At 31.1% G+C, this 27,988-nt stretch overlaps 2 protein-coding genes across 2 annotated transcripts; both read left to right on the forward strand.

Annotated features, from left to right (window-relative positions):
• Positions 1 to 7,215: 7,215 nt before the first annotated feature.
• LOC123899578 (probable LRR receptor-like serine/threonine-protein kinase At1g56130) lies at positions 7,216 to 22,585 on the forward strand. The gene is made up of 24 exons (XM_045950744.1): positions 7,216 to 7,510; positions 9,717 to 9,903; positions 10,013 to 10,084; positions 10,633 to 10,704; positions 10,865 to 10,936; positions 11,269 to 11,340; positions 12,396 to 12,467; positions 12,559 to 12,630; positions 12,844 to 12,915; positions 12,998 to 13,069; positions 13,186 to 13,257; positions 13,652 to 13,723; positions 13,816 to 13,881; positions 15,314 to 15,379; positions 16,129 to 16,173; positions 16,909 to 16,973; positions 18,341 to 18,717; positions 18,829 to 19,027; positions 19,134 to 19,292; positions 19,612 to 19,730; positions 20,106 to 20,316; positions 20,415 to 20,643; positions 20,769 to 20,919; positions 21,686 to 22,585. The coding sequence occupies exons 1-24, from the start codon at positions 7,399 to 7,401 to the stop codon at positions 22,070 to 22,072; spliced, it is 3,093 nt and encodes a 1,030-aa protein (XP_045806700.1). The 5' UTR covers positions 7,216 to 7,398; the 3' UTR covers positions 22,073 to 22,585.
• Positions 22,586 to 24,232: 1,647 nt separating this feature from the next.
• On the forward strand, positions 24,233 to 24,907 carry LOC123895914. The gene is made up of 2 exons (XM_045946380.1): positions 24,233 to 24,452; positions 24,555 to 24,907. The coding sequence occupies exons 1-2, from the start codon at positions 24,233 to 24,235 to the stop codon at positions 24,905 to 24,907; spliced, it is 573 nt and encodes a 190-aa protein (XP_045802336.1).
• Positions 24,908 to 27,988: the final 3,081 nt, after the last annotated feature.

The following is a 27,988-nucleotide window of genomic DNA, read 5'->3' on the forward strand; positions in this document are numbered from 1 at the left end:
ATCAACATGGCCCAATGGTCATAGTAAACCATCAAATTTGGGAAAAGGAAGGGTGCATGAAGTTATTGTTGGGTTCGTACATGGTGAAGATGAAATCAAAAGAAACGAAAAAGAAAAAACGCAAGGTAGACGATGAAGATAGCGGTAGTAACTGTTTTTCGTGCCAAAACTCAAATTGTGTTTGAGAGTAGTTCATGACCCTGTTCAAATCTTGATACCACTTGTAAGGAGTAAATTGTGCATTCTAATATTATTCATGCTAGGCCAATGCCTTATATACGAGTTACAACACTTAACTTACAAACCAAGTAACTTGACTAGCTCTAGGCCTAAGGGCGCGCAACGCGCTTTTTCAGAACACAAAGTGAGGGCATATTACACTAACAGTGATTGTGTTAGTTCTTTGATAGAAAGAAAAATCAAATGTGTGAACCAACGGTTGTCATGGTTTATAGCACTCCACCCACCGTGAGAGATATGATTGAGTTGCTCACGCTAGAATCCGCCGGTTCTTGGATGTATTTTGACGCCTAAATTCTTTTTCGTGTTTTGTGTTGGAATAGAGTGCTACTTGTACTTTTTTTCAATTAGTGAGTATAGTACTTGTACTTTTTCTCTTAATCATTATATACGATTGTTTTGCTGTTAAAAAAATAGTTTATTTTACAAAAAAAAATGTAGCTTTTTATAAAATATTATAATTAAAAATTAGATTATTGTTTGTTAATGAAATTCGAACAATAGAAAAATAATGTTACTTTCTCTACAAGAAAAAAAAAGATTGCTTTCATAAAATAAAGTTACTTTTTCTACAAGGAAAAAAAATAAGATAGGCTTTCATAGAATATTATAAAAATTGGATTATTGTTGTTAATGAAATTCAAACATAACAAACTATCAAAAAAATGAAATTCAAACAAAAAAAATTTTATGCTAAAAGGTCCGCATAAGTAAATATTTATGATAATATCGAAAAAAAAAGTAGAGTTTTTTTTTTGATAAGCAAAAATTGAATTGTAAGAAGTACAAGGGGTACTCAACCCTTACAATTCAGAATAGATCACTTTAAATGCGTTGAAAACAATCTAAATGATTATTACGCCATTCAGAGAAAACTAAATTAACATTGTTCCCTGTTCGGCCTATAAACCAAAACCAAGAAAAATAAACAATTTGTTCCACTAAAGATGATATGTTGACATAATCTCCTATAAAAATAATGTTATTACGCGTACGTCAAATACTCAACGTCGTTGCCAACCAAATTATATGACGAATTCGCTTGGTATGATTGCCTTTTGCTAATTCAACAAACAAAGTGAAATGACTTGTAACGTCCTCAAAATGGATGACATTAGTGCCCAACCAAACAAATATTTTCTTCCAAATTTGTGAAGTAATGCAACAAGTGAAAAAAAAAAGTAGAGTTGTTTTTTTTATTTATTTTATAAGCAAAAATTGAATTATAAGATGTACAAAGGGTACTCAACCCTTATGGCCCATTTGGTGCACAGGATAAGAGATAGGATAGGATAACCGTATCATATCCTGCCGCAATCCAGTGTTTGGTGATACAGCAGGATATGATAAGTTAATCCTGAAGCTTATCCTATCCTGTCTCTCTAGTTATAATTCTTATCCTGAATTTGAGCTGGGTTACCAGCAGGATAGGATAAGAAAAAAAAATTACTGGTTTATTTTATAAAATATATTTTAAAATACATAAAATAAAATTAATAAAATATAAATAATTAAATAATTAATTTTTAAATATATATGTGATTTTTTCACAGGGGTAATTTTGTAATTTATATATGCTAAAAAATCAAAATTTTGCTAAAATTACAATATTTTAAAGTAAAATTATTATTAAAAAATTGACAAATAGGGATATTAATTTAAATTTTATAAAAAATTAAATATAATTCTTTTGCAATAGTAGTTTTATTATTTACGTATGAGATATATCATATATTTATTTGGCTTATCTAACATGTATATATTATTGAGTTATTTATTTGATCATGATTCATATAAAAAATTAAACTTGATTATTTTCTCATGATTTTTATTTTAAATTATATAAAGTTATTTGATTACTTATTTATATTTTTTATTTATAAAATTCAAAGTATTACAAAATAATTTTAAAAAAATAACAATTATTTTACAAGAGTAATTTTGTTAATTAAATATGTTATATATCTTATCATATTATTATGAGCAAATATGTATTAAAAACAAAATATAATAGTTATCATGTTTGTTATCCTGTGTGCACCAAACACAGGATATGATAACCGAGTATAACTGTTATCCTGCTGTTATCCTATCCTATTTTTATCCTGTTTTATATCCTATCCTGTCACTATGCTATCCTGCGCACCAAACGGGCCCTTACAATTCAAACATAATCACCTTAAATACAACATAGGCAAGCTAAGGGATTGTTACATCAATCAGAAAAATTTACATTAATATTGCTCCTTAAACGACCTATAAACCAAAACCAAACTATATGAATAATTTGGTCTACCAAAGAATCTACATTGACAAAATCTCCTTTAAAAACAATATTGTTTCGCAAGCGCCAAATACTCCACATCGTTGCCAACTATATAATGTGACGAACCGCTTGCTATTGTTACCTGTTACTAGTTCGCCAAAAATAGTGAAATGATTGGATACATCAACCTCGGGTAGTTTTTTCTAGGTTACCTTGACATAGAGGTGTGCAAGCTGCACACCATAATGTGTACCCAATTAAAAGTTAACATGTGTAATCCATTTTATCTTTAATACTTATAACTTTTAATTACATATTGTAATAGATACTTTTTTTTATTTTCACAATTGACCCCATTGCATTAATGATACTTGATCATTCCAATGAGAAAGAATAGTACTCCATTGTTTTTTCTTTTTCGGTTCCTATTCTCTTCTTGGTTCCTATCCTCTACCAACGTTAAAAAAACACTAACTTTATCCTTAAACACACTCTTGTCTTTTCTGGGTTTATAAGATATGTTCTATCTTCTTTTGTTGAGATCTGTTTGGTTCTCAAGTTTTTATCTTTTTAATTATTCAGCTTTTGGGTCTTGTTGGTTTTTTCAATTTATTGCAAAATTTGGTTGTTGTGACTTTTAAGAGGCAAAACTGCAAAATATAGTTGAATAAATTAAGGATTGTGTGCAATGAAGCTTTTAGTTGAAGATTGGAACGTGAGGTGTTGGGGGTTAAGGAAGAGGAGAACCGAATGAAGCATAAAGTGACTGTTCCAGAATTTGTTTATGTGTTTATTTTAATTTTATAAATTTTGGGGATTTTGGAAGAATTGAGGTTTAAGTGATAATTTGAAAATGATGAACTTGAATTGGGGTTTAATTTGATTGAATTCGTGTTTAATTTAGAATTGGGGTTTATTTTGGAGATTTTAGAAATGTTTTTGTTTAAGGAAGAAGATGAAGATGAGGAACATGAACATATTCATAAAAAATCTGGGGTTTGTTTAATTTTAATAAAAAATATATTTTAAAAAATAAAAGTATAGTCGTTTATTAATAAAAAATGAGAAAAATGATTTTTATGTGCGCGTTATAAAAGATAAAGTACTTACTAGTTTAAAGACTCGTGCATGTGACGGGATTGACTTTTTTCTTATAAGAACATGAGTCATTGAGTTTTATTCGATACTAACGGCCAGACAGAGCGTGTTTCGCGTCTGTCTTTGTCTATTATGCAAACTTATGTCAAAAGCTTTATGCTATGGTTAGTTTGTTAATAAAAGATTTTTACTGCTAAAAAAAATGTCTTATGTTATATGGTGAGTTTGTTAATAAAAGATTTTTGTTGATAAAAAAATTTCAAGGGTATTGTTGGTATTATGAAAAGTCCACACCAAAATTTTTGTATCCTCTTTATATATAGGTATAGAATAGATTTAAGTTTGTCATTATATTATGGTAGAAAATTTATCTATACCTATATATAAAGATAATACAAAAAAAATTGGTGTGAATTTTTCATAATACAAACAATACCCTTTATTGTTTTTTTTTAAGTAGCAAATTTTTTTTATTAACAAACACATCATTTTTTTTAAGCAGCAAAAATCTTATATTAACAAATTAACCATAACATAAGGAATGCCATTTTTTATTTATTTTTTGACATAAATTTACATACTAATAGACACAGACAGGCGCGGAGCACCCTGTCTGACCGCTAGTTTAGAATAAATTATTTATTTTTTTTATATAATATTGTTAAAATATAACTGGAACTATTGTGCTTTTTTTTTGTAAAACTTATTAAATAAATAAATTTGATAATAATTATCAATGATAAATTATCCAATTTTTTATGTATTTGTCCTAAATAATGGTCCCGTGTATATTTTTAAAAAAAAAATTAGAATTTTTTTTAATTAAAAAAATAATAATTTTGATTAGGAATATTTCGGATAATTTAGAAAATTTGATCGTAATTAACTTTATTGTATTATTATTATTATTAATAGTTAATACTAATATATTGTTTATGTTTTTTTTATGAGAAAAATAAAAGACACGCCTTATGTTATGGTGAGCTCGTTAATAAAAGATTTTTGCCGATAAAAAAAAAGTGTTTTATGTTAGGGTGAATTTGTTAATAAAAGATTTTTGTTGTTACTAAAAAAAATCAAAGATATTGTTGGTATTATGAAAAGTCAACACCAAAACTCATGTATTGATATTCTTTTTATATATAACATAGATATAGTATATAATATAGAATATAGTATAGATTATTACGGAGTAATTTTTAATAATATATTGTTTATGTTTTTTTTTTTCCGTTTCTATTTCTATATTCTTACTATAATCTACTTGCGGGCCAGGTGCGCGCCTGCCTGTGTCTAACTTATGTCCAATAAAAAAGATATGCTTTACTATGGTGAGTTTCTAAATTGGCGAATAATGACAGTCAATTATATGATATTTTTAGTAGTAATTTAGGTAGTTCTAATAGTAATTGAAGCCCAAAAACAAGCAAATACCTGGAAAAGTGTTATTTGGCCAAGAAGCAAGAAAAGTGAAAAAAGTAGCAAAAAAGGGCAAAAATATAATAAACAGCGCAATCCATCGTACCTACGATGAGATCCAGCGTGGCGCGATGAGAAAGCGGTTTAAATTGAAGAAAATCTGCAACAAATTTTTTCCATCGTATCACGATGACTTGTCATATATACACGACCAACAATCTTGCATTGACGAGTAATTTTATAAAATGACTAATTTTACATGTACAATATTAGATCTATTATAATTTATTCTATTTAATATTTTTTTGATCCCCTTAATAGGAAAAATGTAAATCAAAATTAAATTATATAATGTAACATTAATAATTATTTCTACTTATGACAATATCGTTGTACCAAAAAAAATCACAACAATGCCACGACCCGATACTTTTTTAATAGAGGAAGATACTTTTTGAATTTTGTGTTTTTTTATTAAGAGTTCATTTCTAATATTCCAGTAGACCTAGTCAGAGTCAGTCATGTAAATAATACGATCCCACTTGTTAAAATTTTTGAATCCATCCATGTAAGCACGTATATTATGCTAGTAATATTATAAGTTCTAAAAAAAATATTAGAAGCTCAAAAGCAATTGTTAGTGGGATGAAAAATAAAACCGATTTATTTAAAAAGACTAAAAATTATTTAACTCTATAATATGTAGTACTATGCTTGTTCAAAAATATGCAGTACTATATATATATATATATATATATATATATATATATATATATATATATATATATATATATATATATATATATATATATATATATATATATATATATATATATATCCACACCCTATTTACTTAAAAAAAATAAAAATGATGAGCCACATGAAATTGATTTCATGCCATGGTTTGTTTGTCCATGTCTTATTAAATAGATTAGCCTCCTGTTTGTAAAAAATGAATGAGCCACATAAAATTGATTTCATGCCATGCTTCAACCGTCAATGACTTTTGATTTTTCAAAGTAAATGCAATTTGCATTTCTCACAAGTACCATTCACCATGTCATTAAATGCAATTAGTCAAAAAAATGTCATTAAATGCAGATTGGGTAAACATGCAAATATGAGAAACATACCGGCAAATTTGTAAAACAAAGTTATAATTGTGATATGAATAGTGGATTCCACGTGGCTATTTTTCATTAGTACCACATCAAGGTGTGCTAATTGCACACATCTTTTAAAAGGCAACCTAGCACACACCCGGGTAATAATATACAACTACTTATTTTTGGTTTCTAGACGCTCTACGCCTCCAACTTTTCAAATTGCAATATGAAAATGTCTCTTTAAAAGGATGAGACTTCATATCATAAAAGGCCAAGTGGGTCATTTCAAAAAAGTAGGTTCAAAATGTACGGTGGTGTGCCAACTGCCAAATTAAATCTTGACGAAAGCTTTTACTGTGCGTATTATTATTTGTTAGTAATTAATTATTAATTATAAAAATCATTGTTTAATTATAGTTTGAAAAATACTAAACAGTGCCCGGCACTGGTTAAGGATGCAAAAATAGTAATTTGGCATTGAAGTTTATGCAGTCAACTCCTCGAAAGTTTAAAAAATGTTCTTTTCTTTTCAAAACTTTTTGTTTTTGATTTCCTTAACCAGTCCCCCGGGGGCACCGGTTAGCATGACCCTTATAGTTTTAATCATTTGTTTTCACTTCAATTAAAAAAAAAATCATTTATTTTCACCATTTGTCTTTCTATTTTAAAAGCACTTAGTTTTATAGTTCATCCATCAAATTTTTATACTTAAAATTGTGATTTAATATATATATTAAATGATATGACTTATGATCCAAAAATATAAATTCATCTAAGTGGACTAATTATTTATATTTTATTAATTAAATTATAAAAATGCATAATTTTTTAAATTGAAACTGAAGTTCTTAATGATTTTTTTTATAATTTCATATCTTTTAATTAATCAATATTGTTAGGTTGTACAAAAAATTTCGAAAATTGGAGACTCAGAAGTTATTTTTAAGTACAAAAATTTGCTAAATCATTATTTTTAAGTACAAAAATCTAATAGAGGATTAAAACTAAGAGATTTTAAAATTGGAGACTAATTTCATGAATAAAAAATTAATATAAAAATCCATCACATTCATACTTTATGCTTTTATTATTATTAATTACATTACATAGTACAACGATAACGACTAATGATGAATGAATGTAACAACTTGTCTCTAGTCAGAGACGCCAACTTTGGCCCTGCAATTAGTATTTAATCCACACAAAATCCCTTACTTTCGTATTGTTTACAAATTAGAAAGATTAATTATTATTCTTTGATGCTTTATCATGAAACACTGTATTTTGGGTTCTGCACTTGTTATTGCTCTTTGTGTTTTCAGCTGTTCGGTTGACTTTTCACAAGCTCAAACTGCAAACGCTACTACAGATCCTTCTGAAGGTTAGTGATGATTTTCTTATTACTTATTAATTTTAAGAATTAAACCATTATTATCAATTTACAAGGGAATTATTATATTGTATTAAGATCTTAATTATGTTGTAATCCAAAAAATAAAAGATTTTAATTATGTTCACAGTGAGTGTCAAGTTCATAATTTGAAGATAGACTTTCAAAAAGCTGTTAGTTAGTATATGTCAAGTTCTAACCTTAGGTTTTTGTTTTTCATCCCACTGCATTTATCGCATCTTAAATTTATTTATTTTCTTTTTCCTTTAATTGTATCCTCACTGTGTTTTTTTTATCATTTTTTAATTGCAGTTTCATGTTATTGATGTTATTATTTTTTTTTTTTTTTGACTTAATGTTATTCATGTTATCTTATTTCTTACATGGTTTTGGCTAACATGGAAGACTTGATGAAGTCTTCCATGGTGCACAAGTAGTCAAAAACATTATAACGAATACGAATTTTACAAAATCCACCGTTGGATTGAAAGTTTATATCATATAGAACATTCATAAATTTTTTTAAAGAAATTAAAAATCATTTAATATGTTATCGAGACCGATCAAAATTAACGGTTTATAGATTTTTATTAAATACCGTTAATCTTGATTAGTCTCAATGACATATCAAATGATTTTTAATTTCTTTAAAAAAATTTATGGATGATCTATATGATATAAACTTTTAATCCAACGGTGAATTTTGTTAAATTCATATTCGTTACGATGTTTTTGACTACTTATGCTCCATGAAAGACTTCATCAAATTTTCCATAATAGAACTCACCTTCTTACATATATGCATTATTGTTCTTTTGTTAGGTTTCAATTGTCGTTGTCTAGCTACCATACACCTATAAGAGTCCCTCGTTGACTTTTTTTTGATACACCCTTCTTGACTTTTTACCTCTATTATTTGCAAACTGAATTATTAATGAGTTTAATGGATATGATCTATCGGTGTAAATTAATTTTACACCGATATCGAATAGAAATAAAGTATTTTGTCATATTATACAATTAAAGTGGAGTCTATGAGATAATTTTATGGATTGATAGTGTAAAATTAATTTACATTCACCGTGTATATGTGTATATATATATATACAATTTTCTCATTATTAATTCATGAGGCGGAAATACAACTTCAGAGGGGTTCACTTCCGTTCTCCATTGGGCCAGCAGCCCAAACAACAGAATAAAGTACTTTGGCCTTTTTGTTCTGTTTTGTTACTATGGAAGAAAGAAAGAAATATTTATTTTATTCAATTTATTTTACGTATAAATTCAAATGTATTTTATAAAATCAGCTCATTTAATTTTTTTCTCATTGAATTGAGTTTAAATGCGTGAGATATTGTAATTATAGTTAAGGTATCTATTTTATTTTTTAAACTTAAATGTATCAAAATTGCAAACACATTTCTATCACGTCTTTTCTTAATAAATAATAACTTTGTTCTGTTTTGTTACTATGGAAGAAAGAAAGAAATATTTATTTTATTCAATTTATTTTACATATAAATTCAAATGCTATTTTATAAAATCAGCTCATTTAATTTTTTTCTCTCATTGAATTGAGTTTAATTCAAACCATCATGGTCTTTAAATGCGTGAGATATTGTAATTATAGTTAATGTATCTATTTTTTTTTTTTAAACTTAAATGTATCAAAATTGCAAACACATTTCTATCACCTCTTTTCTTAATAAATAATAATTTTGTGAACTAAATTGAGAAAAGAAAATCAATCGTTGGTTCAGTGGTGATTGATGCTAGATTTGGTAGGGAGGATCACAGTTCGATCTCTGGTAATTGCGATCAAAGAGGGCTGGAAACACTTGATACCAGAACTGACTTCTAAATCAAATTAGACGGTTTAGTAGGCCAGATATTGGTGGTGAAAAAAAACTTAGAGAAAAGAAAAACACATTTGATGACTAGGCTAATTGACTATCTAAACATAGATTTGATTATTTTTTTTTGACAAAATAGATTTGATGATTAAAATACTAATAAATAATAAAAATAAATAAAAGAGACATTTGTAGATAATTTTGCTATTTAGATATATTCTGGATTAATGTCAGTTACAATTTTGCTATCTAATCAAATTAATTAATACACAAGTTTTTATTTATTTATTGATTGATTTATATTTTGTGAATTAGTACTAACTTTGATTTATTTATTGTAGCAAGAGTTCTAAATTCAATATTTAGCAAATGGAGCATAAAAGCAGATCAAACTCAATGGAACATAAGCGGTGAGCTATGCAGTGGAAGAGCCATTGATAGCAGCGCCATCGATGACACTACCTTTGATCCATTCATCAAATGTGATTGTTCCTTTAACAACAAAACTACATGCCGCATCACTGCACTGTATTATTATAACCCTTTCTTTCTCTCAATTTATTTTTTTTTGTTTCAATTACTTTGTTTACTTTTCTTTTCTATGTTTAATTAATACATTCTCTATGAAATGTAACAGGAAAGTTTATTCATTGGATGTGGTTGGTGAAATTCCACCAGAGCTATGGACTCTTGTTTATCTCACCAATTTGTATGTTTAATTTGCTTCAACATTTTTCTTCAATTAATTATAGTTGAATTTTATGGATTATCATTCTTCACAATTAGGGAATTATTCAGAATCTCAGTTGTTGGGTGAAGTTTAGATGACTCGCATTTCAACCCTAAATAAATCAACTTTAAAATAAAACATGAAATGTGAGCAATCCGATCTTCATCCAACTGTCTAAGATGACTATATGACTTTATAGACTCCTTGTCCATGAGGTGTTAGTTCGTATGAAGCACGGACACAGACATGGACATGGGCACCGGACATGACACGGACAGGTCGACACTGATAATAATTTGAGAAAATGACACAATTCAAGGTAATTATAACTGTTGGTGTCGTGTCGGTGTCCGACACTGAAGCGTGTCCGACACCGGGACACGCCTAATCCGAGGAGTGTCCGTGCTTCATATTCAGTGGTAAGAGATTGACTTTGTATCTTCCAGCGACTGGTTCAAACTCCATCTATGACAGTTTTTTATTTATAACCATATCATTATTTTTAAGTTTCCTTAAATTGCAAGCAGGAACCTTGGCCAAAATTACTTGAATGGGTCTCTACCTCCGGCAATTGGAAATCTGACTCGTATGCAATACATGTAAGGCCATTGACTCAAGTTGAAGACAATTTCTATATTTAGGGCCCGTTTGGATTACCTTATTTTTTAGCTGTTTGCATAAACTCAAGAATAAGCTAATCCAAACAGGCCCTTAATATTAGGAAATATGATTTTCTAATGTTATCTTTAATCTATTTAGGTCCATTGGCATCAATGCTTTGTCAGGAGAGCTTCCAAAGGAGTTGGGAGATCTTACTCAGTTGGTTATATTGTATGTTATTTAAACCTTACTAGATAAGTGATAGGACATAAATTATAATATTACTTTAAAGTCAATTTTGATAATTATGTGTCTTTATTGTATGAGTTTAACTTTAAATTAGATTACATGTCTTTGTTTTATAAGAAGCTATATATTTAACTTTTCCATAAAATTCTTATAAGGACTTTTATGTAAGTGAATAATGATAAATAACACTTAGTTTAGAAACTGGCAAAAGTCAAAATCTAGTCCAAATTTGACCATAATCTATGAATTATTGTTTTGAATACACAATGTGGTTGATCATGACATTTTAAATTTGTTATCTTCTAATTTTCCAGGGGTTTTGGGTCTAATAACTTCTCAGGATCTTTGCCATCTGAACTTGGGAAGTTGGTAAAACTAGAACAACTGTAAGTATTTCTTTTCTATTTTTTATGAAACAGCAACTGTAAGTACTTTAGTCTAAACATTCTCAAAAGTGATTTGTTATCTTCCATATTTACTGTATTTTTTATCTTCCATTTGGCAAAGTGATGCTACACTTGTTTAAATATTTTCTCTATTGATGTATATATGCGCTTGTGCATCCTCCTCTTATGCGCTAGGATTTTGAGAGTGAGATCCAACCCTAATTAACATGGTCTTAGAATCGGGTTAAGGATGGCAATGTGGGATTTGGATCAAGGATCTACACTAGGGCCTAGGCATGAGAGTGGGTATTGAAGTTGTATTAGAGTGTCCCACATTTCCACATTCCCAAGTTGTTCGATGTATATTGTGTATGGGTACCCTCATCCTGTGAGAGTGAGATCCAAACCCATTTTGACATTTTCGGAAAAACTTGCCATGATATGGAGGCAATTATTAATGTTCTAGAAACAAAGTAGGAGAGAACTCTTGATATTACAATGAACATTAATATTGAACAATTAAGTCGTAGAACAAACATAAAAATTGGATACAGATTATGCTCAAGCTTATGCATGTAATTGTTTAAGTTCTGTTTGTACCTTTTAAACACTTATTATGTCACAAATTGGATGTTATGGCATCTCTTTGAAGTCAAATTGGAATTTTGCCCATAACTCTGTATTGGTGAATCAGAGTAACGTTGAACATAATGAATGTGGAAGTGGTTTTGGACTAGGATTAATGATGATTTTAGTAAGGGTATTGGAAAGTGAAACCGGTGTCAAAGATTTATTTATGGTGTAAGTTTAGATAAACATCCCTTAACTTGAAAATGGACACCCTCCTTTATGCATTGGAAGAGCCATCTATAGGTCATATTCTATATCATTGCTTCTTTTAAATAATTCACATACATCCAATGACTTTTAAATTAAGGGCTATATCTAGATAGTGCAACGTTTCAAATCTTTTTATTCAAAATTACATTCTATTATGTATGTATATATCTTTTTGTGAATACAAGGTATTAATTTCAAATGATATTTCCTTATAGCTACATGGATAGTTCTGGAATTAGTGGTCCAATTCCACCCACATTTACAAACCTTAACAATTTGGTGACAGTGTAAGTACTGCTAATCCCTTCCACCTCATGCAATAATAGATTAAAAAAACAAGAACTTCTATGGTAAACAAGGCTTTTGTACTAATTTCAGATGGGCATCAGACACAGAACTCACAGGCAGAATACCCGACTTCATAGGAAATTGGTCTAAGCTTCAATCTTTGTAAGACAACCTTATTAGTTTACTTTTTTTTTTTGACAAAACCTTATTAGTTTACTTATTACCCTTTTTAATTCGAATTTTTAATGTGGATTGGTTTTGGAAATAAACAATCATATAGTATTTGAAATGTAATTATTTTTGTCGTTATTTTCATATCTTGTTCTAGAAGTATGTACTAACTACTAAGAGTTTCATTGGTGTGTGGTTTTGTAGGAGGTTTGAGGGTAATTCCTTTGAAGGTCCAATACCCTCGTCATTTTCCAATTTAACTTCTTTGACACAATTGTGAGTTTTATAACTACTCTCTTGCATGGTTGATGTTGATTCATAAAAATTAATATATCGTATGTGACATATATAAACGCAGGAGAATAAGTGGTCTATCTAATGGAAGCTCCTCATTGGAATTAGTAAGGAATATGAAGTCTTTGACAACCTTGTAAGGATCCAACTTTGTTAATTATCATGTCTTACAATCTCCCAAGTAGAAAGAAATCTTTAATTGTCCCTTTTAGTTGTAAATTTATTCTAAACATTTGTTTATGATTGTTGCAGAGAATTGAGGAATAACAATGTTTCTGGTTCTATTCCTCCCTCCTTAGGAGAATTTCAAAATTTGACCCAACTGTGAGTATAACTTGTTTGCGTTTCACTTTAGATGCATTTAAACCCTTTGGATTGAAGTTGTTTCACATCAGAACATGTTCAGGGGATATCTTAATTCCTAAATTAAAGCATCAATGTTTTCAAAAGAAATAATGGGATATTTATAAACTATGTCATTTGTGAGCTTAATATGATCATTACTGGTCCAGCATAAACTTCAGTTTTAACAATAATTTATCTTTTTTTAGTTTCACTATTTTCTTTTTGTTATATGATATGAATATTCAACTTTTAAGCTTATTGTCATGCAAAATATCTTTTATTTTTTGTTTGGAAAATGAGAACAACTATCTAGTGCTATATTTGTGTTGTATCACAAAGTAGGATGATCACATACTTATGCTTGTTCTTACAGGGACTTGAGCTTCAATAAAATCTCAGGACAAATTCCTGGATCAATTTTCAATTTGAGTTTGCTCTCTTCCTTGTAATATTCCATTTCCCAAGTAATTATATATTCATCTAGTGATATGCTATCATCTGTGGTACAAATGATGTTTTGGTTTTATCAAATTCCAGGTTTCTTGGAAATAACACACTTAGTGGCACTCTCCCTCGGCAGAAAAGTTCATCTCTTAAAAACATGTGAGTAGGCTTTTAGTAAATCTTCAATCCCTTGGATCTGACCATGAATGGGTTTAGATTAAAAATTATTGTCACGTGACCTTTTAAAATGTATCTTTTAATTTTCTATCTTAACCATCGGCACACATGTTAGAATTCAAGTGTGAGTGGATAATCTTACATCGAGCAGAAACAAGCTAAATAATAAAAAAGAAACGTATTCGTATTAATATTATATAAGCCTATTCTCGTATTAATATTATATAAGCATAATATAGGATAAGGAGGAATATAACAACAAAAATATTAATATACCAATCAACAAAAAATAACAATATGAAATTGGGGTACCCATTTTATGTTAAATGTTTATGTGTTTTTAGTGGGCTTTGTAATATAGACAAGTAACTCAAATTCTCAATACCTTTAGGGTTTTGGTAGATATTTAGTGCCTTGGTAATCCTAATAATTAGTTTGTTGTTGTCCGTGGTGGTTCACTGAACTACCGAATAAGTGATATCACATTATCAGATCTCTGGTTTGGTCGGACAGGGGAGTGGTAGTGGATCTGAATATAATAGACCATTGCACCAAAAGTCTTGTTGACTATGTGGTGGAGTCAGACGACACGTCCCATTGTTTAGTAACAACAATTATAGTGAAAGAGACTCGGTTGAGAGGGATATTGTTAGAATTTAAGTATGAATGGTTAGTTCCACATCAATTAAGAATAAATGATACACAAAAAATTTTACTAGTATACTCAACTCTTTAATAGATATTTCAATTTGTATGAGGAATGCTAATGACACTTGCTCACACCCTCCCTTAAACACTCCCTCAATATATGGTGCCATGTTGCCCTAGTTATCAATTCTTTACTTGCTAATTGGCTCAACAGGTTACTTTCAACATAATTATCTATGATTTTGCAAAAACTTGTTATTTGGGCCTTGGATTGAGAGAGGAGAATGAAAAACTATCACAAAAAGCAAAATAGAAAATTTGTAAACAATAAAATTTCAAGAATTGTAAAGAATAGAAATTGTGAAATGACCTTTGAGTTGCCAATAATAAAAAAAATAAAATAAACAATAAGTATTAAAAGATTTCCCAACTTTAAATGCCGGTATACCAGTAAAGACTTAAAAAAGTGGAGACGTGGCACCATTCGTAGAGATTGTGTTTGTGGGAGAGTGTTTGAGCGAGTGACCATGGCATTCCTCAAAATGTATATTTGACTACTGCATTTATTCACATTTTATTGAAGGTTATTAAACATAGTCAAATTGAGAATACTTAATTTATAAAAGATCTTTCATGCAAGGGACCTCCAAACTATGGTTGTAGAAAACAGTTTGGTGTTTTGAAAATCAGCAACATATTGTTTTTAAATTTTAATCTGCAATTTTCATTTTTTGCCTTTCAATTAGTTTGACTTAATATGTTTCAGAGACTTGTCATACAATGATCTATCTGGAAGCTTCCCTTCTTGGATAAACGAACCAAATTTACAACTGTAAGTTTCATGTTCCTTTTCTTCCCCCATTTCCATATTACTTTTCTTTATGTTTTGTCAAATAACCGATTATCCCAAAAGCTTAAGTTGTTAGGATAGAGCCATATCAATGGTTTTATATTATTTCTAACATGTTTCAACTACTTTGCATGCTAGCTATTCAATGCATGAGATGCTCCATTTCTTGATGTACACATCATGGTTTCTATGATTTTACATTCCATATCAATTTTAATTATATTGATTTTTTTTTATACTGTTAGAGAATATGAAATGTATTAGTTTATTAGAGTTAGTTAGGTAGTTTCTCTATATATAGAGCTCAGCGTATCCATTTGATCATTTTTTGTTAAGATGATTCTATTTGAGTCTAAATCTCTCTCAAAGCTTGCTTCCCTCTCCCGAGGATCCCGGTTTATTGAGAGATACCTTCATAACCTAATTAGTTAATTCAAAAAGGAAAATAGTAGCCTCATCTCTTGCATTTGAAAAGATTAAGTTCAATTTCAATTTCAGTTGGTTACTTTTCATTTCTTAAACATTTTCATGCATTAATATCTTGGTCAAAGTAAATTTCATTTTCTCTCAAGTTCTTTTCCCGAAAATAATAAAACCACACATGTTTTACTCTGCTTTTAACTGTTAACTAAATTCTATATATATTATTTGCAATGAATCTATTTATGATTTCTCTGTTTCTTTCTATGTGTGAAGCCAGTGTTGTAATATTTTTTGGGCATGATATGCAGGAACATAGTTGCCAACAACTTGACAATAGTAAATTCAAATAGCAGGTAATTTATATACCGATTCTTTGATGCTGATTGTTTCAATTAAAGTGAGTTGCTCAATTTAGATAAGATTGATCGTAGTTCTAGAGAGATAATATCAACATTTTGTGTTGTGATTTGTAGCAGCATAGAGTTATTTCCTAACACTGTCTCTATTATTTTTCATCCTCAGGTTCCTTGTGACATATGTTTGACTGTTAGCTTAACTATATCATGATTATACGATATTTTAACTGATTGCATCATTCGATACCATTTATCTTGTCTTATTTTATACTAGTACGTATGTTCATTAATATGACAAGAAGCATATCTTGTCATATTGCTACAATAGTTCACTACCTCAAACTGCATTGCCTATTGCAAACAAGGATGTAGTCTATGGTTAACAATTTGGCATGTCATCATATTTTTATGTGATTATGTATACCTTCTGAGATTGAATGTAATAATTTGGGGTCTATGAAAATGACTTTGCAATGAAATACTTATAAATTAAACCTGAGTTTTCATTTTTTTGATCTTGGAAAATCCGATTCAGGCACCATTGTTTAGCTGGGCGTGTAGTTTTAATTATACCACTGAATATTATTTACTTTTACCAAAAAATATATTCAAATAGTAAATTTATTTTTACTGATAATAATTATGAATTTGCTTATTGTTCAAAAAAAAAATTATGAATTTGCTTAAAGCCATATGAATTTTATGGTCTGAACCATACCTTTTGTTTTGCAGTGGTTTGCCTACTGGGATCAACTGTCTCCAGAAAAATTTTCCATGCAATCGTGGTGCTGCACGATGTAAGTTTGATTATAAGCTTGTGTTTCTTATGAGACAATAAAATGGGGAAGAGAAGATAATCTTAAATAGGATAAATAGTGTTATACCCCCTGCAAAATAGGCGAGTTTTGCGTTACCCCCTGCAAAATATTTTTTTGAGATTACCCCCCTGCAATGTCAAGATTCTTTGCGTTACCCCCCTGGCTCAACAAGTGAGCATATGACATGGAAGAATCTTGACGTGGCATGACACATGGAAATTAATTTATTTTTTATTTATTTTTAATTGCCAACTCATTAATTATGGGGTTTTTAATTAAAAAAATGAAAAAAAAACTTAAAAGTTATTATATTTTTATGAACTTACTTAAAAGAAAGTTTTTTTTTTTTTTTTTTTACTAAAAGTTGTTATTTTATATATATAAAAAAATTCTTATATATACATAATAACTAATAATAGAGTAACCAAAAAAAAAATGAAGATGAAAAAAAAACTAATAATAATAATAGTAACCAAAAAACTAATAATAATAATAATAATAATAATAACTAATAATAATAGAGTAACCCAAAAAAAAAACTGCAATCACATAGTAACGCAAGAACAATCGCTTTGCCCTAACCCCCAAATTGAAATTGAAAACGAAGAACAATCGCTGCATATGAACGGAACGAAAAAAAAAAGTTTCTTTAAATAAAAAAATTTCTTTAAAAAAAGTTTTTTTTAAAAAAAAAAGTTTCTTTAAAAAAAAAAAGTTTCTTTAAAAAAAAAAAAGATTTCTTTAAAAAAAAAGTTACCGTAAAAAAAAAAGTTTCTTTAAAAAAAAAAGTTTTTTTCATTTTTTTTTAATTAAAAAATAAATAATTACTGAGTTGGCAATTAAAAATAAATAAAAAATAAATTAATTTCCACGTGTCATGCCACGTCAAGATTCGTCCATGTCATATGCCCACTTGTTGAGCCAGGGGGGTAACGCAAGGAATCTTGACATTGCAGGGGGGTAATCTCAAAAAAATATTTTGCAGGGGGTAACGCAAAACTCGCCTATTTTGCAGGGGGGTATGACACTATTTACCCTCTTAAATAAATTGTTAAAATCGTGATGATGAAAATTATCATCATCATCATCATCATTATATAGTAAATTAGATTTAGAACTCTAATATGAAATTTTGATGTTCTCTTTGTGTTAATACACATCCTTTACTTTGTGTACACTAAACAAGCAGAGCAGATAATTACTAACTTAACATAAGTTTTTCCTAATTGTTAGTGTTATATTATTCCTTAGTTTTTAAGTTGCCTAGATAGTTTTTTTACACTTCTTTTGTAGTGTGATTTAAAACACATTTTCGACAATTGATCAATCTCTTATCTGTAATGCAGATTCTGAGTTTGCAATCAAGTGCGGTGGTCCCCAAATTAGAACTACAGATGGAATTGTTTATCAAACGGACAATGAAACACTTGGTCCTGCTACGTACTTTGTTACAGATACAAATAGATGGGCCGTTAGTAATGTTGGAATATTTACCGGGATCAGCAATCCTCTGTTCAAAAGTTTTGTTTCTAATCAGTTCACTGGTACTGTGAACCCAGAGCTTTTTCAAACTGCTCGGCTCTCTGCATCATCATTAAGATATTACGGATTGGGATTAGAAAATGGATTTTATAACGTTACCCTCCAATTTGCGGAAACAGCCATTCTTGATTCTGCCACATGGAAAAGCCTTGGGAGACGGGTCTTTGATATTTATATCCAGGTATTTATGTTGTTGAAATCTCACAATGACTAGAGATATAATCAATGTAGTCCATATGCATGCGGCTAATGGAATCTTAACATTGTCTAGTTTTCATATTTTAAATTTTAGGGGACTCGTGTTTTGAAGGATTTTGACATACAAAGAGAAGCTGGTGGTGTCTCATATAGAGCTGTTCAAAAGAAATTTAGGTTTCAAGTGAAAGAAAACTATCTCGAGATCCATCTTTTTTGGGCTGGAAAAGGGACTTGCTGCATACCTGGTCAAGGTACTTATGGACCCTTGATTCAAGCCATCAATGCTATCCCAGGTAAAAGTTAAAAAAAATTATGCAGTTGAAATGTTGATTCATCACAACATATAATCTTTTTCTTTGGAAAAAATTGAATTTTGTAATTCAATTTATACTTGTGCAGATTTCATACCTACTGTAAGCAATAAACCTCCTAGCAGTAAAAAGAATAGAGCTGGTCTAATCATTGGAATTGTTGTTGGTGTTGGAGTTGTTTGCTTTCTAGTAGTTTTTGCCATTTTCTATATCAAGCGGAGAAGAAAGTTCAATGATGACAACGAAGGTAACAAAATTTTATCAATATACGGTATAGTTTTGTAGCCTGACCGTTTCAATTGTCTTCTTACATAATGCAAAATGTTATTTTAGATTATAAGTATATATCTTTGCATGCTGATACTTTTTAAAATCTAGGGGAAATGCTTTAAATATGTTTTTGTATAACAACAAATCAAATTATAACTTTCAGCACACAAAAGTTCTATATTATTAGGTTTTTATAACAAAAAAATATATTACACTCTGCATTATAGATAATATTTGTACTTTTTTGGTGTTTGACCCATAGCATTCTAAATTGTGTTTGTGTTTAATTTTTGCAGAGCTTTTAGGCATTGATATAATGCCAAACACTTTCAGCTACTCCGAGTTAAAAAATGCTACAAGCGACTTCAATCGTGACAATAAACTTGGAGAGGGAGGTTTTGGACCTGTTTATAAGGTGAATATTTGTTGTCTCAATTTTAGAAATAATGATAGCATATGCTGATCATCTTTGTCAATACTTATTCAAATAATACTCATATTTAGGATTTCATATTGTAGTTTGCATTTTAAGATAAATGTGAAGTTTTTAATTTAACTTATGGTAATTAATTATTTCTTATCTTTTATTCATAATATCGTTCTTATTTTATAATGATATCTCAAAAGCTTCTCCCAACCTCCAAAAACTGGCTTTGCTATTGATAGTAGTATATTAGTTGTATTTTGTTGATGAAATTGGTGGAGTCTTATTTTAATTTTTAATATATATATATAAAACATTTGAACTAAATTTAGAATATATATTTTTATCCCCTTTTTGTGATTGCAGGGGAAACTAAATGATGGAAGAGATGTGGCTGTGAAACAATTATCTATAGGATCCCATCAAGGAAAGAGTCAGTTCGTAGCTGAGATTGCTACTATATCTGCTGTGCAACACCGTAATCTTGTCAAATTATATGGATGTTGTATTGAAGGGAGCAAACGACTACTTGTGTACGAGTATTTAGAAAATAAGAGTCTTGATCAAGCATTGTTTGGTATGAGTGTCTTTGTTTTCGTGTATGTATGAATGCTTATCTTCTTTTTCATTTATCTTATTTATATAATTAAGGACATTGTTGTTTTATTTAAGCAGGAAATGATTTATTCCTCAATTGGTCAACCCGTTATGATATTTGTATGGGTGTTGCAAGAGGATTGACATATTTACATGAGGAGTCACGACTCCGAATTGTGCACCGTGATGTGAAGGCTAGTAATATTCTACTCGACTCTGATCTTGTTCCAAAAATATCTGATTTTGGATTGGCTAAATTATATGATGATAAAAAAACCCATATAAGCACCCGTGTTGCTGGGACAATGTAAGTCATATTTAACACTTGATCGTCTTGTAGTTTCATGATTTTGTCATTATATTGTTTTATTTGTGTATATCATGGTTCAAACTTTACTAAACCCTCAATGTACTCTGAATCTCATGATGAAGTGGATATCTTGCACCGGAGTATGCCATGCGCGGACACCTCACAGAGAAAGCAGATGTTTTTTCATTTGGGGTTGTGGCTCTCGAGTTAGTTAGTGGGAGGCCAAATTCTGATACAAGTTTGGAAGGAGAAAAGATGTATCTTCTAGAATGGGTATGAATGCTGATTTTTATTCCCTTGAATTTTAATTTCCCAAAAATATGAATAAACATTTCCTGATCTGAATAACCCTAGTTAGCATTAATCTAAATAATAGCAACATTTTAGAGATGTAAAATTATAATCCAAAATTCAAATATGTCTATTTCCACTTTGATATTTCAACAAATGAGTTTGAATATAATCTCAGTCATTGTTATATCTTATATTTATACCCAAAATACACTTCATATATATCTTGCATATACCCAAAATACATTTCATAGATGTCTTTTATCATCCACATTCATTACATAATAAAATTGATTATTTTGTAACAAAATAGTGTTGAACAGCTTCATCATCTTTTGCTACAAGTTGTAACTACCTTTTTATATCATAAGATACTCACAAGTCACAACCATTTGCCTCAACATCTAAAGATCAAAAAAATGTATTCCCATTAATCGTAGTTTGATCATTAAGTGGTAACCTCCTTTTTATAAGGCCTCAAATTCTTGTTGCATACTCCCTCCGGACACAAATATAAGGCAAAATGCACTTTTTAGATTCATTGAATAATGGATGTATCTTGAATCTAAAAAGTGCATTTTGCCTTATATTTGTGTCCGGAGGGAGTATGAATTATCTTGCGTTTGTTTATCTTATATAGCCCATGATTATTTCCAAAAACACCTTTAGTTTGTGCATTTAAAATTCAAAATATTTCAATTGTTTTTCGCTTTCATTCATAGCTTAATGTTATTTGTGTTTTGTTTAGGCTTGGCAGCTTCATGAAAGGAACTGTACAGATGATCTGAAAGATCCTAGACTATCAGAATTCAACAAGGAAGAAGTCCAACGTCTTGTGGCAATAGCCCTTTTGTGCACTCAAACATCACCAACTTTACGACCATCAATGTCGCGTGTGGTGGCAATGCTTTCAGGAGATATTGAAGTGAGCACTGTAACAGCAAGGCCCGGATACTTGACTGACTGGAAATTTGACGATGTTAGTAGCATCATGACTGACATTTCAATGAAGGAATCAGATACAAGTAATTACAATTCAACAGCAAGTACCAGCATAGTTGGTGGACAAAATATTCATTCACCAAATGATCCTTCTAAATCCATCCTTCATGGGACTATTAAAGAGGGTAGGTAAGTAGTTGGGTATTCTTCAGTGACCAAATATACAAACAAGGATAATGCATTGTGCTCCAAAATTTTGTTCACCTTTTTTAATGTATTTTTTCCCATTGTTATAATGTATATGCTTTGTTGATTTGTAAGTACACCGGTGAATTCTTCGGTACACATTTATTTAAATATGTATCGATACACTTGTTGAGGTGGATAATTGTAATAAGTTTACAAATAATGTTTATTAATTTTTTTTTTATGTTAAACATTATTTGTGGACCTATTAGAATGGTCCACCTTAACAATGTGCCCGTACATTTCCAAATAAAATGTGTACGAGATTGTTCACATCTCTATATTGTATTTATTAAGTGTGGCCCTCAAGCTATATTGTTGGCACATCCTCTTGATTCTATGAACAATATTTCCACCTCATCTGAAAATCTGATGTGTACCCACCCGGCCACCCCTCCTAGCGCTTCCCACATTGTATTTCCTTCCATACACTGATACACAATATATTCATTTTTAGGAATGCTATCTACTACTGTAACAAAAAAAAAAGGAATGCTATCTACTGTTGGTTTCACACTCGCTGTTTAACAACACACCCCTTCATTGAGCCGCATCATTGAAAAAAAGAAAGAAAAATTAGCGAATTAAAAATAAAAATAAATTAAATTTTTTTCCACCTAGGGATAAATGAGAGAATCTTCATATTGCAAGTACGGATTTAGAAAAAAAATTACGTAGATGGTAAATCAAATTTCGCTAACTTTGTATGGGGTAAATAGCCATTTACCCTATACACTATTTGCAAAATTAGTATAAAAAATTATTGTATCAAAAAAGAAAGAACTATCCTCTCAACTGTTGTTATACCCATATACACAGAGAGAGTAAGGTGGGGTGGTGGGTGAGGAGAGCAGATCCTCTCATGTCCAAATTGGACTGCACGGGTTGCAGTTTAATCCTCTACCATTCAATTTTTTTTATTTGAATGAACAGTAAACAACAAAAAAGAAATGGAAGGCTGAGATCCAACATGAGGGAATTTGGACATGAGAGGATCTCCTCTCGTGGGTGAGATAGTGGAGACTAGTCCTAGAGAGGAAATAGGAAAGTTGGAGATCATCGAGGAGGAAGGGATCTCATGTGTTCATATTATTCCAGACATACCTGTTGGTCCATGACCTGATCTTATCCCTATCCACTTGGGATGGGTGATCAAGCTCACGAAACTCGCCTAATACATCTTTTAATATAAGGTGACGGGCCCATCAAACTTAGTGAACTCGCCCAATACATCTTTTTAGAAATTATGGCTACAAGTTTGAGTACTCCATTGATGAACTATATGCATCAATGATAAATCAAAAAAGTTTGCATAAATTTTTTTTACTTTATTTTTTACTAACACGATTTTACATTAAAGAGGATTGTAGTAAAATAGCTCAAGTAACTTAAGCAACAAGCAATATTATTTAAGTAAAATGACCACTAAAACCATGCATATTTTAGAGGTATCAGTAGTCCCACCACAACCTAAATTATGACTTTGTTTGTTGAAAAAATAGATGATAGTAGATAAGATAGTAAATCGTTGTTGAACTTAAAGTGATAACATAGTTGATTGATCTTCAATTGTTTAGTAAAACTAGTGGTTAAACAAATGGATAAATATAAAATGAGCTAATGTCTGTCAAAAAAATAAATAAAATGAGCTAATGAAAGGTAAGATATTGTTAATTATTTATATTTGTATATATTGTCCTTATCAACAACATCGTGTAAGAATCTAGATATGACAATATTAGCTAATATCTATAAATAGTTATATGATTTCTCACAGCACTTAATATAAACAAAAGACACCTTTAAACACCCAACAAAAAGATAGACTTTCACATCAGTTTGGATCAATTGGCCCAAGTCATGCCAGATTGACATATTGTTAAGCCTTTCAATGTTATAAAAAGATGCATAATCCACGTTCATTTGCACCAAAACAAAACTTCATCACCATAACAAAGAGAGAAAAATATCCACCATGGGGTTTATATGTAAAGGGGTAATATATTTTTCATCAATACTAGTGTTGCTATCAACAACAACATGTGTAGTTTATTCAGGGGCATAATTTGAAAATAAAAATATAAAATCAGCTACTTTTATTTCTGAAATGTTTGAAATGGGTCCTAGGAAAGTCGCAGCTAAAACATTTTATGATGTTGAATTTCCAAAAGGTCATGTTGGAATCAAGAGCTTTGATGCTGAACTAGTCGATGAAGAAGGAAATTCCGTACCATTATATGAAGCATACCTACATCATTGGTTTGCTATAAAATACCAAGAAAAAGATTGGACTATGTCAAAAATAATCCCTAAGGATCCTATGGAAGGTGCCATTTACATTAGAAATGACGGAACGTGTAATACTTATATTCTTCCAATTTATTGAGATTTGGGAGCTGAATCACGAGGAACAAAATAAAAAATTCCAGATCCTTATGTTGTAGAACATGGAAACCCTTCAAAAATTCCATTTGGATACCAAGAAAAGTGGCTCATGAATCTCTTGATCATTGATACACGTGGTACAAAAGATAGAGAAGGTTGTACTGAATGTAGGTGTGACCATTTCAATTTGCCAACGAATTTTTATAATGTCACAGTTGGAATTGATGGAAAACCATTGGGATCAAGTTATAAAGGAGGACTCTTTTGTTGCCAAGATAATTTACAGTGCAAATTGCAAAAGGATTTTGAAGCACCTACGAGAAAGCTTGCCTTGAGATACAAAATAACATGGGTTGATTGGAATCAACAACAAATTCCTCTAAGGTTTTATGTATGAAATTTCTGGCACATAGTGGACAGGTGTTGATCAAGGTGTATCAACACTTGTCTGCCTTACACAGATGTTGCTAAAGGTGCACCAACACTTGTCTATAAACAGAGTACATAACATAAAACGATAAAGACAATAAAGTAAATAACACACAAGAGTTGTTAACCCAGTTCAGCCTAACAGCCTACTCTGGGGAATGAAGTCCACTATCAGCAGTATTACTTCGAAGCTAAACTCACCCGTTTACAACTTCTCACTTAATCACTACCCAATGACACTTCTACCTAGGAACTCCTAGATATGAGACCCCGTCCCAATTCCCACCTTAACAACACACTCAGCGTTGTTATCAGCTTCAACGATTACAAACGGTGGAGACACACTCCTAAGAAACTAGGATTCACTCTTGCTTAAAAGCTTGCGAGCAAATCACACAACACACTAGAACAATCTCCGTACTTCGAAGCTTAGGAGAAGTTCACACTTACAACTCAATAAACACAGGTCCTAAGCTTGCATCAATGAGATACAAGAAAGGCTCACAATTAACACTCTAAAATCCCTAAAACACACGCTTTGTAAGAACACGATTTTAGATGCTTGAAACCATATGCTTGCCTTCGTATTTATAGTAGTAGAACGACTTGGGCTTCAAGACAAAATTAGGGCTTCTAGAATTGCGGCAGCAACTGATATATTTTTGAAAATAATAGTTCTATTTTTGAAACACAAAAATATATTTTCCAAAAATATAATTCCTTTAGAAAATATAACTAGGGTTTGGCTGCCTCCTGAAACACATTAAACACGTGCGCCTTCCTCTATAAGAAACCTTGAAACAATTCTTCAATCAAATCTTCAAAAGATTGAGTAGAGAATAAAAACTCGCTAGCTGGCGCGCACAGTCAAACAGACAGGTGTTGTTCCAAAGTGTACCCACATTTGTCACAACACTTGGTGTAGGCACATATGTCTCAACACTTGGCTAAAGGATGTTTTTGCAAAATGTAGCCAACATACAAAAACCCAACAATCTCCCCCTTTGGCAAATTTTGGCTAAAACAATATTTGACCAGTATTAAGAGAGATACAATATTACCTTTCTTTCGAGTCAACATAATCACACAACTAGGAAAGAAGGTAACACATAGTAAGACTACTTCCAAAAGAATTAAGTAGCATCAGAGGCAATGCAACAACGGAATAAAAACAACTAGCCTCATGGAACATACAAGGGAGAAATAAACTCCCATAGTAGATGCAAAAAAAATAGGAGAAATAAACTCCTAATAGTTAAAGCGCATCCATTCATCATAAGAACATCAGGGAAAAATAAATTCCCATAAACATCTGAGAAAAATAAATTCTCAGTCATAGTGGATAGTGGACTCATTAGTCAGGTGCCATCACATTTGGCACAACACTTGTCATCAAACACATTCAGGCGATCAAGAGATAATATCACTCACACTCCCCCTGAATTCATGCATACGAACATCAGATAGAGAAAGAATATTCACTACTCCCCCTCAACACATGCATATTACTCACACTCCCCCTCAATACGAGCATAGATCATTAGCGCAGAAACAGTCACCAGATGTAAGAACATCTGTCCACACACTTGTCACACACACACACACTACTCCTCCTTTTTAGCCATAATTTTGACAAACACCATGCATAGGAAAACATAGCGTAGCAGACAAGATAAATATCAGAGTGCACATATTACATACCATAATGCACACACAGGTGCTAGAAATCCAGGGCCTTGCCCATAAAAGGAACAAAAGAGAAATACCTAAAGTACATCAGAAAAACATAAGAAAAACATCAGAAGTCAGATAGAAGAACTTTCATCAGAGTCCTCCATCATATCCTCAGTGTCATCATCAGATCCACTAGTTTCCACACCTTCTTGTCCATCAGGCTCACCCTCAGCAATCTCAGCAGCTTCCTCAGCCTTGAGGGCCTCAATCACACGATCTATCTTCAATTTTCTGGCCTCAAGTGCTCTGCTAGCCTCAGTCAAGTCAGCAATCATCTGCTTCCTAGAGAGTACCCCAGCCTGGACAGATGAGCCAACACCTGCTGCAACATTTGTCCCTTCAAGCAGCCTTTGCTCAATGGTCAGCTTTCCCTTTCTTGTACAAGGAACATCAGTGCTCCTCAGAATATCTGGACGCTGCTCAAGGATGACATTACACAGCAAAGTGGGAAAGGCTACTGGCTTTTCAACAGCATAGGTTATAGCATGGCTTAATGTGTCATGAAAGAAATAGGACCCATAATCAAACTTTGCTTTAGTACCCACAACATAAATGAATTTGCCTAAACCTCTGGCCACATCACCTGAGTGGGTTGTAGGCACCCAATTGTGTGCAGCAACCCTATTTAAAATGGCATAAAATGGAGAGAGAGAAGTTGCAGCCAACTTAGCCTTAGTAGGCCAAACTTTCAACCTGCCAGCTGTGAGGACCTTGCAGACCTCATTGTCTGTAACCTTTAGATCAGCCACCTCTTCAGAATTTCTTTGCAGATATTGGTTAATAACAGTTGGTGAGAATTTGACACACTTCCCACGAACAAAAACTTGCCTATATTCAGGACTTGCTGGATCATTACAGTTTTCAGTTTTCAGCCACATTAATCAAAAATTCTTTGACAAGCCTGTCATAGCAATTTTCCAAACCACAGACAGTCTTCATCAAACCTGCATATTCAATAGCTTCAACAACACTTTGGCATTGGAGGATGTCTTCCTTCAGATTCCTCTCTAGAGCCAACCTCATGTGATATACAAATTTCCATCTAGCAGACCCATTCTCCAAATGGAATGATACATTATCTAATGGAGCATAGGGAACAGACTGAGGGACCTTCTTTCTTCCTATACTCTTCCTAGATGTGCTGCCAGATGCAGCAACATCTGTCTCTGGCTCAAACTCAGAGTCACTAGTTGGTGGAGCTTTCCTTTTCTTAGCTTTTCACTTTTCCTCAGTTCTAGGAACCACCTTACTCACAGGTTTTGGAGGTCTATATAGGGGCGTTTTACCAGTACCTTTTCCAGCCCTAGATGGCTTA

Source organism: Trifolium pratense, linkage group LG7 (genome assembly GCF_020283565.1).
Source record: "Trifolium pratense cultivar HEN17-A07 linkage group LG7, ARS_RC_1.1, whole genome shotgun sequence".
NCBI classification, from domain to species: domain Eukaryota; kingdom Viridiplantae; phylum Streptophyta; class Magnoliopsida; order Fabales; family Fabaceae; genus Trifolium; species Trifolium pratense.